The 20,169-nt window shown below is 35.3% G+C and overlaps 1 protein-coding gene across 1 annotated transcript; it reads right to left on the reverse strand.

The window, feature by feature from the left end:
- Positions 1 to 288: 288 nt before the first annotated feature.
- On the reverse strand, positions 289 to 14,021 carry cd28.L (CD28 molecule L homeolog). Its single transcript, NM_001097732.1, is given in 5 exon segments — positions 289 to 1,688; positions 2,994 to 3,109; positions 4,558 to 4,908; positions 13,768 to 13,851; positions 14,011 to 14,021. Coding segments are annotated over 4 exon segments (618 nt in total). The 5' UTR covers positions 13,805 to 13,851; positions 14,011 to 14,021; the 3' UTR covers positions 289 to 1,574.
- Between the last annotated feature and the right edge of the window lie 6,148 nt (positions 14,022 to 20,169).

Consider the following 20,169-nt stretch of genomic DNA (forward strand, 5'->3'; position numbering starts at 1 on the left):
AAATTGAGAAAGCCAGTTGGATGACTGGTGAAACGTCTTCAAGGAAAAAACACAGCAAGTCCAATTGATTTGACTTATTTCTATAGATATACCATGACCTGGATGAATGATGATCTTCACAAACTTAACCTGCTTTGTTTTAACAAATCATTTTAAATACAAATTAAAGCAAAATGTCTTGCAAGTAACTTTTTTTAAAATATCCAGATATTTATTGTGAAATATAAAAAGCATAAACACATTTCTAAAAGAAAATTTGTAGTAAAAAGTATCTCACTAAGGTGAAAGTTTTTTTGCAATTTTTATTATATATTAGATCTAAACCAATAAGGCTCACCATCACATGTAGTATAGGATATCACAGGATCTCACTATCAAGAATTTTAGTTGAATTCATAGATTATAATACATACATACATCTTTTTGGGGATTGTACTCGCCTCTCCCAGGGTATTTTAGCTGATCCAGAAGCAGCCGAAATGGTGCTGGCCAGTTCTTATTGACTTCCATGAGCAATCCTGACACTGCTAGCATAGGTGATTCTCAGCTAACATGGGTTGGTGGAAAAGTAGCCAAAAACATAATGCCTTCCACTTATTTACTTTAATGGGCATTGCTTGACTAGGCAAGTACAGGATATTTTCAGTTACAATCACCTTGTTTCCAGAGTATTATATTTGTGATTGTACAACCTGTAACAAAAGCCAAAATCCCAACATGATAAACAGAACTCAGTACTGCTTTTAGAAACCTGGTGCCTAAGTTGTATGAAGCTAACATCAAAAATGTTCAGCAGTCTATAATTTAGGCTAGGTTCACAAGGGCAAAACGGACACCGGTGAAACTCTGTATACAAGGAGCAAATATCTTTTAATTCTTTTGCAGTATTTGAATGCCTTGATTATAGGGTCACAAAACAACATGGTGGATTGTTTACAATAGGGATATTTTATCCAATATGCATATTTCCAAGAGCGATGAAAATAAGGGTTTCTCACATGAAAAGTCATGAATTTGATTCAATTTGAGATGCAACTCAATTCAGAAAAAAATTATCTCATTGGGCTATAGGTTCAAATTCAATTCAATGAGAAAAATGTATCTCATGGTTTATCACGTGAAAACCATGGACCCGATTCTATTCGAGGAATAAAAAACTTTTCTCCAAATTAAGCTCCAGTTTATTCCATAGACTTCAATAGTGTTTTCATCTGATAAACCTAAAGATAAGTTTCTCTGAATTGAATTGCATCTCAAATAGAATCTTGTCCATGATTTTTCACGTGATAAACCTTTTTCTCACTGAATTGAATCTGGCCCTATCTACGAGATGCAGTCATCTATTGTCAATATTCATTTAGTTTAAGATTTTTCTCTCAATAAATAAGTCACCGATTTTCCTAATGATGATTTTAAAAAAAAGTATTTTCTTGCCATGTGGAACATGAGAAATGAAACAGCTATTCTATATTCGAGTGTTGTTCTAGGTGAAGTTACACAGCTAGGTGGTGGATATCCAGTAGTAGCACCACTATGTGCATTTTGTTGCAATACACTGGCATCCTAATCAGCGGTCAGCGAGGGCGACAGTGGGCAGGAGTGGGAGCATACGGCTGATGACACTTTGGCCTGCGTGGAACCACATTGATGTATTCACTCTGTAGCACCCTCGTTCTCCTTCCTTTTTTCTGTAAAGATATCAAGATACAGTGAAGAGCCAATTCCTGGTTTTTCAATAAAAAACTATAAAACTGTTTGACTCATTATATTTATAGATATAGCAAACACTGAAAACATTTATAAAGTAAGGGAAAATATGTCTGCATAAAAGAATTGTCATAGAACCCAAAATGTACGGTTCTTACAAAATATGCAAAGTCAAAGTCAAGTACATGGCTGGTTTATTTATTATCATACTTCCATATCATCTGAATAAACAGACTCCATCTACATGAATGATTTCCTTTAGGGAGCAAATGTGGCTAGATTCAATGTTAGAGCACAAGTCTATAACATTTCGGCCCCATATACAGTGGAACATAACTCTATGCGGCCGATTTACTACAATTCTGATTTCTTTTTTTCAAGATTCATATTTTCTCTCTAACAGTTCATGGCTTTTAATGCCTCTAAAACTCAACAAATTTGAGATTAATGAATTGTAAAAAGCATGTAAAACTCTAATACACTATTGCAGTAAAAGTAAAAGCAGTCAAAGTCCCATAGACGTGGGAGCTGCGCTGATCGTATTGGACCTTTCTTTTAACCATTCAGACTTTTAAGGGTTTTTTCCCCATAGTAATGTCTGAAAAACTCACATTTTTTAGAAGCTTTAGAGATATTTGAATTTTTTACAGCATCGTTCAACGTTGTTTTCCCCATTTGTACTTTTTATATTCATATCTTTAAATAACTTGCATGGCATTTGTGGTTTTAGAGAAATAAGGTTTAATTGTGGTTTCAAAAAGCTCTAATACCACTAAAATTCAACCTTTAATAAATAGGCCTCTTATTTATGCCATTTAGCAATGTATGGGGCAAGTACAAACAAGGTGTAGTGCATTAAAAATCCATTGGTCAAAATATTCAATTTATCCACTTCTTAAAAAACGAATCTCTCCAGACGGGTATGTATTAACCTAGTCCTAGACCAGCAAAACAGTGCCTTAAAGAAGCCATTTTTTTTATCCTAGCCCATGGCAATACATCACATGGTTATTACAACACTTTGTAGATGCATACACATCATGCAAAACAAAAATATATATAAACCTTAGGGGAGAAAAATTTGACTAAATTTCAACAAAAATGTCATGAAAATCAATATACAGTAGATTAATCAAACTTTATTCATTAGGTGCATATGGCACAGGGGGACACATTAGCAGGCTACTCGTTGTACAAACTGTGCTGCACTCACAGATCCTAAAGAACAAAGGAACAGAGCAAACTCCAAGAACTTTATTATGGAGATAGGAAAATATTATGCTTACCAAAACGTAACAAAATGCTGCCGTAATTGCAACGCTGTATGCTACTGTAACTCCAATGCCAACCAGCAATGGCAAAATAGGCTGTGGTAAAGTTGGCTTTCCTGTAGGGACTAACTCTGGAGGGAAAAAATAGAAGTTTCATTTTACAAAAGTACCAACAATTTTCTAAAAGACAATTGTTGCTAATGTAAAAAAAATACTAAACTGTAGTGTACTGTTTAACAAAGCTATTTTACAAATTGCCTTTATTATATTTTCTTATAGTTGTTTATATATTTGATGGTCAAGCGTAAATTTACTCAACCCACAAGTTTTTCGCAGCAGCAAATCACACACTCGTGCTTTGAGTCACTGACAGACTGCACCTCGTCTAACTGGCACAAACCAACTAAGCTGTATCAGTGGGTAAGAAGCAAGGTATACTTAGTGATAGGAGACAAAACTCAAATGTACAAAGAGAAACATGTACTGTCGGAAGGTAATGCTATCATGTTTAAGTGCTTTAAAGTCAATACTTCATGTAACCTATGATAATAAAGTATAAACATATTAGGGGTCATTTACAAACATCACAGGCACAAGTCCAAGAGCACTAACCGGTGAAAAAGCATTAAAGGAGATATGGAAGGGAGATTGATAAACATTAAGTAAACTAAGCTAAATATGTTACTGTTTACAATTTAAGTAAATGGTTTACATATTCTTGTGCAAAAGAATAGTCTGTTTAATCTCTTCCAATAAACACAGCTAAGTACTTTGCATCTTGTTCCCCATGTTAAATTAGCCCTTTTGACCTAAACTGTGGAGTGCAGTTTACAGATGTTGCATATACAATCTAAATTGTACCTTGACTTTCCATGATGCAGGTTTAAATATAAGCTTAGTATATAAGCTGAAGAGAGGGTATATAGGATTATTCTGGATATAACGAATATTATGAGAATATTAGAAGTTACCTCGGAGTTGAACCATGAACCATATAGACCATATGGTCATGAAACGCCTCGGTAACTTATAATATCCTTATAATTTACAAGAGGGGGTACTTTATTAACAATATATATATATACATATGAACCCACTTTGGTTTGTGTGTTTGAATAACTAAACCCAGATATCCCACTTATCCCATTTAACACAGAGAATTGGGTCACAGCATCCCATCTAATTAAAGCATTCACCATTGTGAACAATGGTGCTTTGGTATGCTAATGAAAAGGTTAAATGCATTAAATGAGTTAAGATGACTTTAGATAACACAGTTTCTTCAATTAATCCCGAGTCATGATCAGTTTTTTCTGAGATATATATATATCAGAAAAAACTGATCATGACTCGGAATTAATTGAAGAAACTGTATTTATACATATATATATATATATATATATATATATATATATATATATATATATATATATATATATATACAGTATATAAATTCCACATACCATACAAGAAATGCAATGTAGACCACTGCCCCAGACTGCATTGTTATCACACTGATGGCTTGCATCTCAAATTTGACCCACAAATAACCTCACTGCTGCCTATGTAAGCTCCATACCTTTTACATGAATGACAGTGCCATTGTCTTGATAACAAGTATAAGGAGGTGGATACATATTCTCTTTGTGGAAATAATAAATGTCTGTGTCATTCTCAGTCAGGCCCGACAGATAAAGGGTGATTTTGCTTTCAGTAGGAATGCCAAGGCACTTTATGGACTGGTTTGAGTTGGACTCAAATGACTGATAGGAGGAGTTGAAGGATCCACTGCAGACAGTGATGGACTTTTTTACCCCTTTGAACAATGACACCCGGAATTCTTTGTTATCTTTAAAGTTGCTGGTAAACGTTATGTCAATTTGTTCTATTGCAATAAGAACAGTTTGCTGTTGTGTTTCTGATGAAATACCTACAAGAACAAAAACAAACAGTTAAAAGTTCTTCATATAATGCATTTGGAATTGCATACACTAGCAAGTACTCTGTTCCATACTCTAGCATACCCTGTTCACAATTCAACAACTAAAGAAAAATCTTCAAGGAAAAAGAAAAAACATCAAGTCCAGTTAATTTCACTTAATACTTTAGATATATCAGTGTAGGGGTGGATATTGAAAGTTGTTGTGTAAAATATTTTTTGTAAATATATCTCTGCATGTAAAATGAGATTAATCAGATAATACTACCTGCTTAGTTTTACCCATGATAGTTGCATATACCATAAGCAGCCAGTGAGCTGTATTTCAGCAGTCATCAGTTATATTTGATGTCATCAGTTATATTAAAAACCCTGTATATTTTTTGAAAATAATTTACCCTGTGTTGTAAAATATGATAATATTAGAAGTCATCTTTGAGTTCTTCGGACTCATGCTTTTATATGGTCATTGGACTTCTAATATCCTTAAAACTGAACTATCGCGAAAATTTAAATTTAAAATAAGCTTCAGCATACTGAAATAAAAAACTTTCAAAATGCAATCAATTAAAAATTCTGCATTGTTTCTGAAATAATCACATTTATCTTCACTATCCCTCTCTCAACATCTGTTACTCTTCATTCTGTCTTCATGCAGCAGTTGGGTGTCAGATACTCATTGACCGTTAGATCCAATATATCTTACAGGGGGGGGGGGCTTGCTTTCTTAGCAGTTGAATTAGAGCTCACTCAAATAACTGATTCCAATACAAATAAAATCTAACAAAATAACTGCCTTTTGCACACATTCTTCATGTAGAGAGATATGATATCTTGTGATTTTAATAGAGTGAACTCTAATACATCTTCTAGGCAATAGGAGCCCCCCTATAAGATATATTGGAGCATTCATCTGACACCCAGCTCCTGAATGAAGACAGAATGAGGAAAAACAGATGCTGAGAGAGGAATAGTGAACATAAACTTGATTATTTCAGAAATGGTACAGTATTTATAATTGATTGTATTTAGAAAGTTTCTTATTTCAGTATGCTGAAGTGTATATTAAATTTTCATTTTTCACAATAGTTCCCCTTTAAATTTTATAATTCAGGGTACATTATCCCCGAATAATACACAAGAACCATGAATATCATGTAAAATGTATCCTTATTAATGGTGCTTAGTGATGTCATCTGTTATAAGAGCTCAGTGATGGAATTTGTGTCACATGACCCACAAATCTGCTAATAACCTGGCTTTGGGCTCAGCTGAGAGCCAGCAGCCCTAGGGTTAACTGAATATTGGAACTACATAGAATGTGTATAGACAGTTTAAAATCTCTGAAATACTTAAAATAGATTAGTAATGTAAAATGCAAAAGTGTTCAGAGAAGCACTCTGAATACGTTTACATTTTTTTGTGTTTAGTTGCCCTTTATAATACTTCTTTACACACAACATTCTGGCCCTACATTTTCAAAACGGTGGCCGCTATGCCTGCTCTCATCTATTCAAGATCATTGGGTATCCTTATAGGCTGCATTTACATGTATGAGCACAGAAACTTGTCTATTAGTGCTCACATATAGTGGGAGTTCCACAAGATTTCAAATGCCTAAAACAGGAAATATACAAAGAAATGCGGAAATGCTGCAAACACTGTCTCCGGATGGTGGTTTAAATAATGCATGTTCATGAAATAAATATGTTGTAGAGATCTTCTAGCAGATATAAATAAGAAGTTTTCTGTGTCTGGTTGATGCTTAATGAATAAATTATTAAGCAAATGCCAATGCCTCATCTGGAGTAGAATTTAGAGGCCCATTTATCAAAATTCTTATTTTATTGGTTTTAGAGGTTTATTAAACACAGTTTCTCTAAAACTACAGATGCCATGAAATGTATTAAAAGATCAGAATTTAGGAATGCTAAATAATATTAACGCTGAGTGATCCAAACTCAAACTGATCTGAGTTTTTGGCTGTGTTTTTCCAATAATTCCAGCATAATTGTAGTAATTAAGCTCAAGGGTTCCTAAATGCCAGTAGTTGCACACCATTTGTCAAAGGTGGGATTGACACATTGGTAACCACATGGAAGTACAGGATGCAAATATCTTGAAGACTCCCAACAATGGACCAGTTCCAATTCAATGAGAAAAAGGGTTTATCACGTGAAAAGTCAATTGAAGTCTATAGGAAAAACTGGGACTGGAGTTAGAGAAAAGTTTTTTCTCCTCGAATTGAATTCCATCCATGAGTTTTCACGTGATAAACCAGGAGATAACCTTTTCTCACTGAATTGAATCTGGCCAAATATGCTTTCTACATTGCATTCATTTTGGAGTATCGACCCTTGTGGGTGTGTTCATAAACGACCCCTCTGCTGTTTTAAAAAATCATTTCAATACTAGTATATACAATCACGAAGTGAATCAGCTGCTGTGGGCCTGTCACATTACATCATAGGGAAGACCCTTGTGTTTTTGTGAAACTTCAATTTCCTTTTCATTCTGGGGTCCTCCCAACCATGCACACATATCTATGACCTAGGTTAATTGACTTGCAGTGTTTAGCTGAGCACATTACTCACCCTCTGGAGTTCAGGAAGTCTTGCATGCAGTATATGATAAAAAAGAAAACCGCAATGTGAAAATAGTAGAGTAAAAAAATGAAAGAATATTTTTTTAGGTGTTGCACGCTTGTTACCATGTTTACTGCTAGAACTGCAGATGACTGACCCTTACTGACCCCATAATTAAATATCATTATCATAGTAACAACTTCTGTTCCTCTGCCATTTCATTTTACAGAACAAAAATAATATTAGTTCCCTGCCTACAAATATTCTACTGCTGTATATTCATATACTTGTATAATTATAGATTTTGTAGAAACCATCAATGGCCTAAAAACTTGATATCTCTCCTGTCTTCTAATCACCTGCATTTCTTAAGAACCTAACTGCCTCCCATAGATATTATTAGCCCATCAATTAAGCAGCCAATACCTAATACATGCTGCAGGGCCAATAAATAGGCAGCTAAGGTGCAGACTGCTACTGCTTTGAAAAAAAACAAATACGTTGTTTTTGGGGCATGTCGTTATTAATTATGTAGAAGGTAGATGCAAAAGTCTTTTTTAAAAGAGGGCATAGATGGATTGGCTTTCTGAGCATCTAATTTGCAGATTACATTCAGTATCTAATACTATTGAAGATTTAACAATCTGTCATTTATATAGTATAAATGTACACAACAGCATTTTAATAAAGCATGTGTGATATTGCTTCTTTTTGCACTGTAGTTGAGTAAACAAACACAAAAAACAACTACTTTAAAGACCAGATATATCCAAGGGTAGGCAGCAGAGGTATATATCTAGGGCACAATTGTTGGGGGGGTCATATGTTTGCATCTGTGTTGAGTCAATCCTTGTCTGTCTTGACTTGTTGGCTTATGGTGGCCATACTTGACCAGATACAGTCATTTGGAAGGGTCACCAAACAAGTGAATCTGGGCCATTGGATCATCCAGTGGGCCTACTGAGACCTGTTGAACAAGGACACATCAATGAGCCAATGTGTTCCTCATCCAATGGGATTTTCAAACCGATTGATATTTGGCCGATTTTTGGCCAGCTTCTGGGCCAGCTCCATATATAGGCCAATAACAAACCATTTGACTCTACAGGGCAGCTCTTACTGGCCCATGTACTGCCACCTTTCCTGAAATAATGCAGGTACCTTTTACTCTGGCACTGTGGAGGTATAGTTATGCAGTGAGGCAGCAAGCGGGAGGCAAGCAGGTGGGCTGATGACTATCTGGCCCAGCTCTTTATATTAAAGAAAGAGTGTTAAATGGACAAGAGAGTTTTTTTTTACTATAGGTCTTCACAGAGGACATAGGAGCCTAGATTGTAAGGAAGGTTCATGTGAAGTTGCCCAATTTATAGGAATAGTAAGAAATGCATAGTGCCATGAATATCCTGTAAATCCTGGGACTGAGACACCAGGGGCCCACCAAAAAACCTTAGACCAGGGGCCCACTTTTAGTACTATTATTCTTCCTCTCCTCACTGTATTCTCATAGTCTCTTTTCTTTACATACTATAATCTATTATACCATCTATTTAGCCTCTTTGATCTCATAGAAATAAGGAATGGCCATGAAATAGGCCAAATGTTTAGAAGCAGGAGGGCTCACTGACACCTGGGCCCACTGGGAGTTTTTCTGGTATCCCCATGGGCCAGTCCGACTGTTAATAGGTTTATATTTTTAGGGGATACATTATTTCATATATCAAGGAAGGAAAGTATAAAATATATTTCAATGTCCTAGTTATCTAAATAAATCAAGAAAAGTATGACAATTTTTAGAAAAGAAATCCGTGGAAAGAAAAATCTCTAGAAAAATGTTTTTGTTGATTGGGTCACTGTTTCCTGTATGTATTCATTTAACAATATAATATTCCTGACCTACCCAGCTTTGGTACTATTTTACCTGAATGGGGGGGAGGCATGGATTAATAAGTATGGGGGTCTAATGATATATGATAATTGGGAATGCAGCTGCCAAAAAGTAGCAACAAGAACAGTGACCAGTTGGGCATGTTGTGTTCCTTTAACAGACCTGAAGTTTAGAAAAACAAAAGAAATTCCAAACATTTCAATCACATCATAGTTATTTTGCTCAGAGAAAAAAACTAAAAAGAGTGTAGGCAGTGAAAACCCTTAATATATATATATATATATATATATATATATATATATATATATATATATATATATATATATATATATATATAGTTAACGGAAGTTACATATCAGATCAGTTTTAATGAAAAGGAAATGTATTGAAGAATGAAATGTCATCATAAGATCTAAAATGACATTTCGTTGTTTACAGGAACATAAATTATCTTTCTGAATTTCACGCCCAGGAAATATGCCCAACAGGAATTAAAGACCAAAATGGTAACCACTACACAGCATACACCTGCTTCCTCAGTTTGTTTATATATTTAGACAACAATTGAGACAATATAACTGTGAAAAATTACATTTCATTGTGCAGAACAGAAACAGAAAGTAATATATATATTGTATATATATTGTACATATCCACATACGTACATTGTACAGATGTTAAAGACATGTATTCCAATATACAACTGTATATGTGATTAGCACAGGCACTTATTCATCACAGCACATTGAGGGAAAGCTAGCGAATGTACACAGTATATGGAGCCACCAGTGGGACTCATTTATCAACACTTAGAAAATTTGCAGTTACCCATAGCAACAATTAGTGAATGGCTTTATAAAGCCAGCTGCAGGTAGAACAATGAATGCAACAATTTGATTGGTTGTCATGATTTATTGATAAATGTCCCCCAGTGAGTCTTAGTTCCAGTCTACAAATACAATTCTTGTGTATACTTACCTTATTATATGGGTATACAATATTTCTCAACCCATTTTTGTCAAGACCTGCTCGTTGCCGTTGCTACCAAAAATACATTGCATGTGACTTCCGACACTAATTTTACATGGTATTTTACATTCTCTCAACAGTAAAACCCTTCAACAGAACAACTGGAATGCAGTTCCAGTGAAACCACAAAAACTAAGCCTGGAAACTCAAAACACAAATATTTGACTAAAGGGTCAATAGCATTCAGTAGAACTACTTCATGCCCTCAACCCAAGTGAAGTTCTTCTCAACTCAAACAGTACACCTTCCGCCAGTGTGTGCACAGAAAATAAGTCAGATTTGGATTAAAAGTTACACATTTATTTAGTGTATGATGATTTCCTACACAATTTTTCCTCTGGAATATACCCTATTCAAGAATTTTGGGCTAATCAGGCACTAGGTAGAGAGCAGCCAGAATGTGGCACAAGTACTTTTTAAATTAGCACTAAGCACTATTTAGTGCTCTTGATTTTGTGTGCTGAGTCAAAATAAAGTACCCCTTCTGTGCTTGAATAATTAAATAAAATGTCTACTATTTATATTATACACCTCAAATATTAATTATAAGTTTAGGCAATCTAGCGATAAACAACCCAAATGGTTCCTTTTTAACACATAGGGGCAGATTTATCTAAGGTAGAGGTGAATTTTCGACTAGGGAATAGTCCAAATTCAATTTGAATATGAAAAAAATTCAAAAATTCGAATATCGCAATTTATTATGTACTGTCACTTTAAATATTCAACTTCAACCATTCACCATCTAAAACCTACCAAATTGCTGTTTTAACCTATGGGGGACCTCCTATAACCTATTTGGAGTCAATTGGTGGAAAAATTTTTGGGCCCCCCAGTCCGACCCTGGTGACATCGGCAAAGGTTAGGGTGTAGAGTCCAGCATGGAACCAATTTTTGAAACCTGGACCTGACCCTGATACACAGTTCAAACCTGCATTTCTACCCACTTGAACCTGCTACCTGACCAGACCTGCAACTGTCTACACGATCCATGACTCACTGACAACTATCAAACAGGAACTGCTGTTGCTGTGACATTATCACAAGTGGATAACTCAATTATAGACAAGTTGCTACAACTGTACAATTATAATTTACATGTCAACAAATGTATTTTACACTTGATGATGGTTCACTGAGGATCATGTGAGTTGTACCCTTAGTGGAATGGGTGGAGCCCATCTGCTCCTCCTTATGTTGTACTATTCTGTTCTGAATGGTAGACATCCAGACCCCAAAAAACAATCAATTATGTTCAATTAGTGACTAGCTATGATTTGACACATTAGCACATTTTGAAAGAAAAAGTTTTTTTGAGTGATAACCAGAACTTTTTAAATATTATATTAGATAACACTATTTTTCATGTGATTATGTATAACACAAAATGTTTTTTTGTGGATAACTTGTATGGCAACAAATGTATTTGACACTTGTGATGATGGTTCATTGAGGATCATGGGAGTTGTACCCTTAGGGGAATGGGTGGAGCCGATATGCTTCTCCTTATGTTGCACTATTTAAGTGAGTATATTGCTCAAGTATGTAGGCTTGAGAAAGGGCAGGAGCCCAAAACATTGCCTAGTCTTTGGCACAAATAAATTCAGATTTTCAAATGCTGCAGCATTTTTCTGTTATCAGAAGTGGATGGGGCAGAAAAAAAAATGTATAAAGTATAGAAAATATAATAAAATATAATCTTTATGAATATATTTCCTTCCCATCCCATAGCACTAGGTTATTGCCGATTGTAATACATGTCTTCACTGTGAGAAATGCACCTACCCAGGAAGCTTATGACTATGAGTGGTGGTGACAGGAAGGCTAATCCACATCTATTGTATTACAGCCTGAATCAGTGCTTATCTGTTGTGCAAGTGCCTTATCTCCATAAAATGGAAGGGGGCATGAATGAAAAACATGGCGTTTGGCCTGTGTAGAGCACTGTAACATTTTTTTAATATGAAAAATGAAATGGAAGCCTAGAACTTGGCATATTAAGTTTAAAACTAGTTTTTGTTTACATGGGAACTTTTAGCCATTTAAATCAAACCTTGTTTGGAAAGTACTGTTAGATGACTTAATCTTTAACTTCAGTGAAAGTGAACATGAGCTGTTTTCAAAAGCCAACAAAAAATAAAGACATTTGAAGTGTGGAGCTACAAGAAACCTCAACGGCAACATGGGCTAAAGACATTTGAAGTGTGGAGCTACAAGAAACCTCAACGGCAACATGGGCTAAAAATCACAAACACCTTTTGCTTAACACAACAGCCAAGTACAGTTAATAACCACAAATACCTCAACCTAAACAAGGTTACAGATTGTTTATCATACTTCTCCCACTGACTGTGTATATAAATAACCATGGCTATGAAGCTGCTATAGCTGGTTACATTTCATGGATACATAGGATTCAGGACATTACCATAATAATTTTACAGTTGGGTTCAATGGCACATATACAGAAAACTTACAATTTAATCATTGGTATCAAGGAATCCAGACTATGAGAAAAATGATCTAATTCTTTGCAATGACCTCTAAAATATCAGTTCAAAGATAACATGTTAACAAAAATGTAGATAAGTTTTGTCACAGTTGCAAAACACATATCCCCTCCTACCAGCAATGTGCAGTGATCTCAGTAATCACTGGCAAGCACCTGCTATAAAGATGCCTTCTCTTTCCCTATACTTTAAAGAAATTCTATTATAAATTAAATTACAAAAAGGTTTTATTATACAGGTATGGGATCCGTTATTCGGAAACCCATTATCCAGAAAGTTACGAATTATGGAAAGGCCGTCTTCCATAGACTCCATTCTAATCAAATAATCCAGATTTTTAAAAATTATTTCCTTTTTCTCTGTAATAAAACAGTACCTTGTACTTGATCCAAACTAAGATATAATTAATCCTTATTGGAAGCAAAACCAACCTATTGGGTTTATTTAATATTTAAATGATTTTCTAGTAGTCTTAAGGTATGACCCTTTCCAAGATACTTGATCCATTCAAAAAGCTTTAGACTGATATGATTGATATTGATATGATAGTTTTGGTGTGGTACATGACCAGTGACCAGAGGATTCATGCTGGAAAGTTAATTGTTTTCTAACCAAAATGCAAATACAAGAATGTAAATACTCTACAAACATGCATCTCCTATAGGCCAGGCTCCAAGCCAAATAAACTCTTGAAACCAGAACTATAAAATTTACAAAAATCATAGCTTGCTTACATGATAATAAATTTATACATGAGACCAAATATTTAACAGTAGGGTTCAATAAAATAAGTATGCACCTGTTTACTGTATATGACTTTAAAACCTATTATCTGACATACCTGTGCATTGAGTAATGCAAATTAGAATGAAGGCCATACAGAGACACATTGTAAATCTAAGTTTCAATACTCAGCTCCATTAACCTGAATAAAAAAAGAAGAGAAATAAGGTCTAGGTTAAGTGATCGCTCTAACACATATTGTTCTACATAGCAGATAATCAGTTAAGGCTTCAAGTCTGCACGGAAAAGAAAAAATTATTGAGCTAGCGCTTCAAAGACCCCATTGAGAGTTGACTGTTACCTGTGTATATCATTCTTTCCTTTGTGTCTCTCCGCCTCTACTTTGCACCAAATGAAACACATAATGGGCTGTCATGCTGCATTACTACGTAATAGACAGGAAACACGTCTGATGACTTCAGCCTTTCAGAGAGACATTTTTGGGGAAAACAGCATAAGTTTTTTGAAGAGATTTAACATTTCTCTAAATGTTATTGTTTTCCTGTAAGAAAGAAAAAATGAGCAGCTAATGATGCTCTCATATCAGATTAGTATATATAAAAATCAGAGGTATTTTTTTAAAGGATTTTTAAATATGTATTTTTAAACATTTTTATATATGTAAATTTAATCACAAGCAGTCTGACTGCTAAAAGAGATTATTTTATTTTATGGTTTTCTAATGACTTAAGTTAAACCACCTCTTCAGTTTCTGTGGTCATGTCAGTTGCAAAACCACATGTCATTTGTAAACACCATATCTACTTTTGTTTTTACTGCTTTAGAGAGAAAACTATACTGGTCAACGTTTTAGTATTATTAAGCATGGTTGGTATTAGATTGTGGGATTTGCTGACAACTATATAGGAGAGGCACATTAGCGACCTTACATGGAGATTTTTAGCATTGCTGCTACATATTTCATTACAGGTATGGGATCCGTTATCTCCCAGACTTCATTTTATCCAAACAATCTAAATTTTTAAGGGGCCGATTCACTAACTTCGACCTTTGACTACGACTTCGAATCGAAGGATTCGTAGAAAAAAATCGTTCGACTATTCGACCATTCGATAGTCGAAGTACTGTCTCTTTAAAAAAAACTTCGACCCCCTAGTTCGCCATCTAAAAGCTACCGAAGTCAATGTTAGACTATGGGGAAGGTCCCCATAGGCTTGGCTAACTTTTTTTGATCAAAGGATATTCCTTTGATCGTTGGGATTAAAATCCTTTGAATTGTTCGATTCAAAGGATTTTATCGTTCCATCGAAGGAATTATCCTTCGACCGTTCGATCAAACTATCTGCGCTAAATCCTTCGACTTCAATATTCGAAGTCGAATGATTTTAATTCCTAGTCGAATATCGAGGGTTAATTAACCCTCGATATTCGACCCTTAGTGAATCGGCCCCTAAAAGTATTGTTTCGCTTGAATAATAAAACAGTACTTTGTACTTGATGCAAATGAAAATATAATTCCTTATTGGAAGCAACCCCAGCCTATAGGGTTTATGTAATATCTACATGATTTTCTAGTAGAGAAGGTATGAAGATCCATATTATGAAAAGATCAGTTATCTGGAAAGCGTGCCAAACAATTTGGTGTTCTTTACTGGTGGTCAGGTTCAGAGAGAAAAGCATTCCCTTCAGATATTTCGTATTTTTCTGGCATGCCACAGTACTGGGACACCTGGGCACTTCATGTATTGTGCAACATGAGTAGGGATGGGCAGATTGGCCTTTTTGAACAAGGAAAAGTCAAGGGGCCTATTTCTCATACTGTGTAAAATGATTAATTCATAAAGAACGGTGTAAAAATATGTGTAATATAAATGGCGAATTTATCAAAGCGTGTGTTTTATTTTACGTGCCTGAACGCTGGATGTTATTTCTACCTCATTTCAGTCAAGTCAATGGGAAAAATTCAAGCATCAAGTAAGTTCCGGTGAAAGTTGCTCTGGAAAAAAACACATTAAAAAAAGATGGATGAAACCATATTTTCCCATAGCATTTTCAAACAGGCTGCTTTCTTCTACAGCAGCAATTTACATACAGACAGTTGCTGAAAATCAGCACACAGCTTAATAAGTACACAGTTTTTTATATTCCTGGTAACGTGTGGTGGATTTGGTTGCTGTTTTTTTTACACAGAATGATAAATAGACCCCCTTGATTCTTCCAGCAATGGCCTACTGTGCCAGTGCTTTATAAGTATGGTGGAGTCAGCACCTGACATAGCAGCAATTAACTTTTTGTGCTCCATACATATTACTTGCAAATTGGTCTGTCTCTCTTATTTTGAAGGAGTCTTGTAGTGTTTTTAGAGTTTTTTTTTAATGAAATCTATATTAATCAAATTGATTACATTTTAGAATTGAGCTATGGATTGTAATGGAGAGTGAACTAAGGATACAGAGGTTTCGTGCCACCACAGAACATAGTAACAGTAATTTACCACTTTTACTCCCTGACAAATACAGTTCATAGCAAACAAAATCATTCTTCAAACTTGTCACGCTCAGTAGCCAAAGCCCCACACTGGAATGACCAGCAGGGTCACTGGGTCAATATTTAAAGTATAAACTAGGAACCTCAGAACACGGTAAGCCTATACCTCTATTCTGCCTGTATAGTGAAGAGGTAGGGCAACAGGCTGCTATGCATAAGGTTCCTGGTTCAAACCCAGCATTGGCCTGAGAGGGATTATTCTTTACAAACATATGATTATATTTATTATTTCTTTTGACATAACTATGTAAGATGCAGGGGTTGCAATCCTATCTGGCCCTATGAAAACAAAAGAGCACTATGAAGCATGCAATAAACATTTTTATTAGTTGGATGATATGTGTGTATTTGGACTAGGAAATGTGTGGTGATTAGGATTTTGTTCAGTTTCAAGGAATGGACCCCAAACTGGCTTTACCATACGACTGGCTTACCATAAACAACTATCACTTTTTGTGTATAATTACACAAAGATTCTGCCATATAACAAACCAAAAAAATGATGTCTGTGCTGAAGTCAGTAGTGAATTATGAAGAGGGCTGCCTAAGTTATAGCTGGAGCACCAAGATGTGACACACCTTACCATTGGGAATTTCAAAGGTGTCTCTTACATTCTCTGCAAAAAATACAGATGTAATGGCTAACCAAGGTCTGTAATAAGTCAGCAGTCAACAATAGGGTGGCCATGAGACAGTACAATAGCCCTTGCTCTAATTATACAGCCCATCCTAGGTTGTCTTGAACTTGCATATCACTTTTTAGTGAAGCATGTGAAACTCTTATATTAAATATCCTATAAAGAGGGATTATACGGCATGCCTCCAGAAAGGGTAGCTTTGCATATTCTCTGCTTACGTCCCCATACCCTGGAATATATTTACATAGGTACATAAAAATTGTCCTGTTATTGAGAAGGAAAGCTGGTATTCCTATAACTCCAGCTCTGAAACTGCAGACAGATTATATTGCCAAATTCGTTTGACGATCAATCAATACTAAAGAATAAGGCAATTCGTTAAACTTTGAACAAACTGTTGCATTTACTCTGTTCCAAACAAAAATGAGTAAAAGGTAGCACTTTAGTATATGTACATAGGAATATACTGTGAGCCCAAGAAAAGAATCATAGCTACGGAATCTACTGCATTCATTCTTTTTGCAATCCTTGTCAACAACATGTATGGAAAAAACAGCAGGCAGCCCAGAGCTTATCACTTCCTCGCTCTTTCAATCTTGATCAAAAACAATTGCATCTATGTCTTTTCAAGTGAAGTCCGCCCACCCTGCAATCAGCTATCACCTTCAGTTATCTTAAAGGCCTTAAACCATATGTACCATGACGCTTCTACCACAAAAGCACAAAGAACATACGTGAGAGTTAAAGGAAAATTATTCAAGAAACTAACAAATGTATAAAAATACTCTATGTACTTTCACTGTATAGGATCAAAACTGATATAATGCCAACATGAATTAAAGCCACCCAACGATGCTTAATTATCAAGTACAGCAGAATTAGTACAGACTACTAATTGTAAAATATTTTGACTTTCAGCAAGGTCAGTGCTACAAATATTGTATACATCTGATGAGAGTTTAATAGTTCACTTTGTACAGTATCTAGGATTTTTGCAGAGGATCTGTTTTGTTTAATTTGTACGAACAATATGTCACACCATCATTTTTAACTGACAAAACCATTAGCAGTGAGCACAACTTAACCTTTGCTATGATTTCTTTATTGTAAAAGAAGTCAGTTTATAAATTTCTTTTAAAGGGTTGGTTCACCTTTTAGTTAACTTTTAGTATGCTATAGAATGACTAATTCTAAGCAACTTTTCAAATTGACTTCATTCTTTCTTTTTTTTAATTTTTTTTTAAATTAATTTCCTTCTGACTCTGTCCAGCTTTCAAATTGGGGTTACTGAGCCCATCTAATAAAAAGCTCTGTAAGGTTACAGATGTACTGTATTATAGTTGCTAGTTTTTATTACATAGCTTTCTATTCAGAGGCTCTCCTATTCATAATCCAGTCTCTAATTCAAATCATTGCATGGTTGCTAGGGTAATTTGGATCCTAGCAACTAGACTGCTGAAATGGCAACTTATTTTTTTTTTTTTCCAAACAAGAAAAGACAAATATATGTTTTTTAGTGGCAGTTGATCCAGGGAGCATTCCCACTGCTGATTTGTGGTCAAAAAGGACACGTATGTTTTGTTTTTTCTTATGGATCAAAATGAAAGTTAGGGTATGAAAGAAGAGAGTGTAAACTAAAGGAAAATGCCCTTACCCATGTGCAATTGCTAACCATTCAAATGAATAGGAAATACTCTGTTAGACAGAGGTCACTTGAGAATGCCAAGGCAAGCAAAATTAAGTTGCCGATAGATGATAACACCCATCTGAGTCAATCACTGCCCTCTTAATCTTAATCACAGGTTGCGCCACCTTTAGTAGCAAATGCAAAATCCTTCCCATAATATTGTGCCAGTATTTCACATCACTGTTATGAATTTTAGCCCCCTCTTCTATGAGAGCTTTTTAATCTTCGTTGGTTTTTGGAAGTGAACTACTTGCATTAGGTTAGATTAGGTCAAGTTAGAACTTTCACTAAGTCTCCTTAGCTATTCAGGTGTGTAGACTTGTTTTTTGTTTTGGATCATTGTCTTGCTGCATAATCCGATTACACTACTACTTCACCTCACAAACTGATGGGATTTTTTTTAATGCAGTGCAGAATTTGTGGTTACTTCTAAAAAAAGCAAGTTGACCACGTTCTGCAACAGCAAAGCATTGCCCCACCATTACACTATCACCACTATGTATGACTGTTTGAAGTCAACTAGACTCCATCAAGAAAAACATTTAGGATAAATGGCAGATAATTTGCAAAATCAGACAATAATCACTCTATTACTGTGGGGGGAGGGGGGGTGCTGTAGAGACCTAAAAGAAGTAACCCATTGTTAAGCGACATTTTTTATAATTAGTTGCCTAGATTTTATCTTCATGTACTATTTTATTTTATGTTTTCTCTATAGCTTTCAGTTGTTTATTAGATAGATAAATCTAACAAGGTGGGTAGCACATGTCGTGTTATTTGCTCCAAACATAATCTCTATATTACATATAGAGTCACTATGCTTATTCAACATAGTAGGGCAGATTTATCAAAGGTCGAGGTGAAGTTTCGAAGTGAAAAACTTCGAATTCCAAGCTATTTTTTGTGTACTTCGACTATGGAATAGTCATACTTTTTTTTGAAGCACTGTCTCTTCAAAACTTCCAGAAGTAACAGATTCCCCCCGGATTTCTGGACCTAGATCAGTTTTGGCCAGCCATCAGCTCTCTAAAGCCATGTTGAGGAGCACGGCATAGAACATAAGACCTCACCATCAGAAGAATCGTTTCAATGCACCTTCCATAAACAAACACAAGAACAGTGTTGAATTGCAATAAAAAAATCCAATGTAAAGCAAAAGAGTTACAAGGCCTCCATCTAGTGGTAAACCACACAAATACTTTTTGCAGAATGCATCTGGTTTCCTATGTTTTCTCATTTGAAGTGCAGGGCTGGGTGCAAAGTGCAAAAAATAAAACAAAAGTAAATGGTAATGTTTTTGTGCTTTGTACCCAGTCCCTTTTTTGCCTTATGACTCTTTCATGAATACAGAGATCCCTGTGTTCATCAGTGCTATATTCAGAATGGGTGGGCTGGGGTTGTATGTGGATATCCACTTGATTCATCCCAACTTGCAACCTAGGGAGCCACAACAGATACAAGACACAGCAATTTGCACCTAGATCTGGATTCTGTATGGCTTGCAAGTGTATTATGGCCTTGCTACTCAACTTAATATTTATTTTACGACAACATTGTAGCTCACTCAAAGCATAGTAAGACATTTGACTAGAACAGCCCCAGTTCTAAGAAAGACTTTGGGTCATTT

This window comes from Xenopus laevis, chromosome 9_10L, assembly GCF_017654675.1.
Source record: "Xenopus laevis strain J_2021 chromosome 9_10L, Xenopus_laevis_v10.1, whole genome shotgun sequence".
NCBI classification, from domain to species: Eukaryota; Metazoa; Chordata; class Amphibia; order Anura; family Pipidae; genus Xenopus; species Xenopus laevis.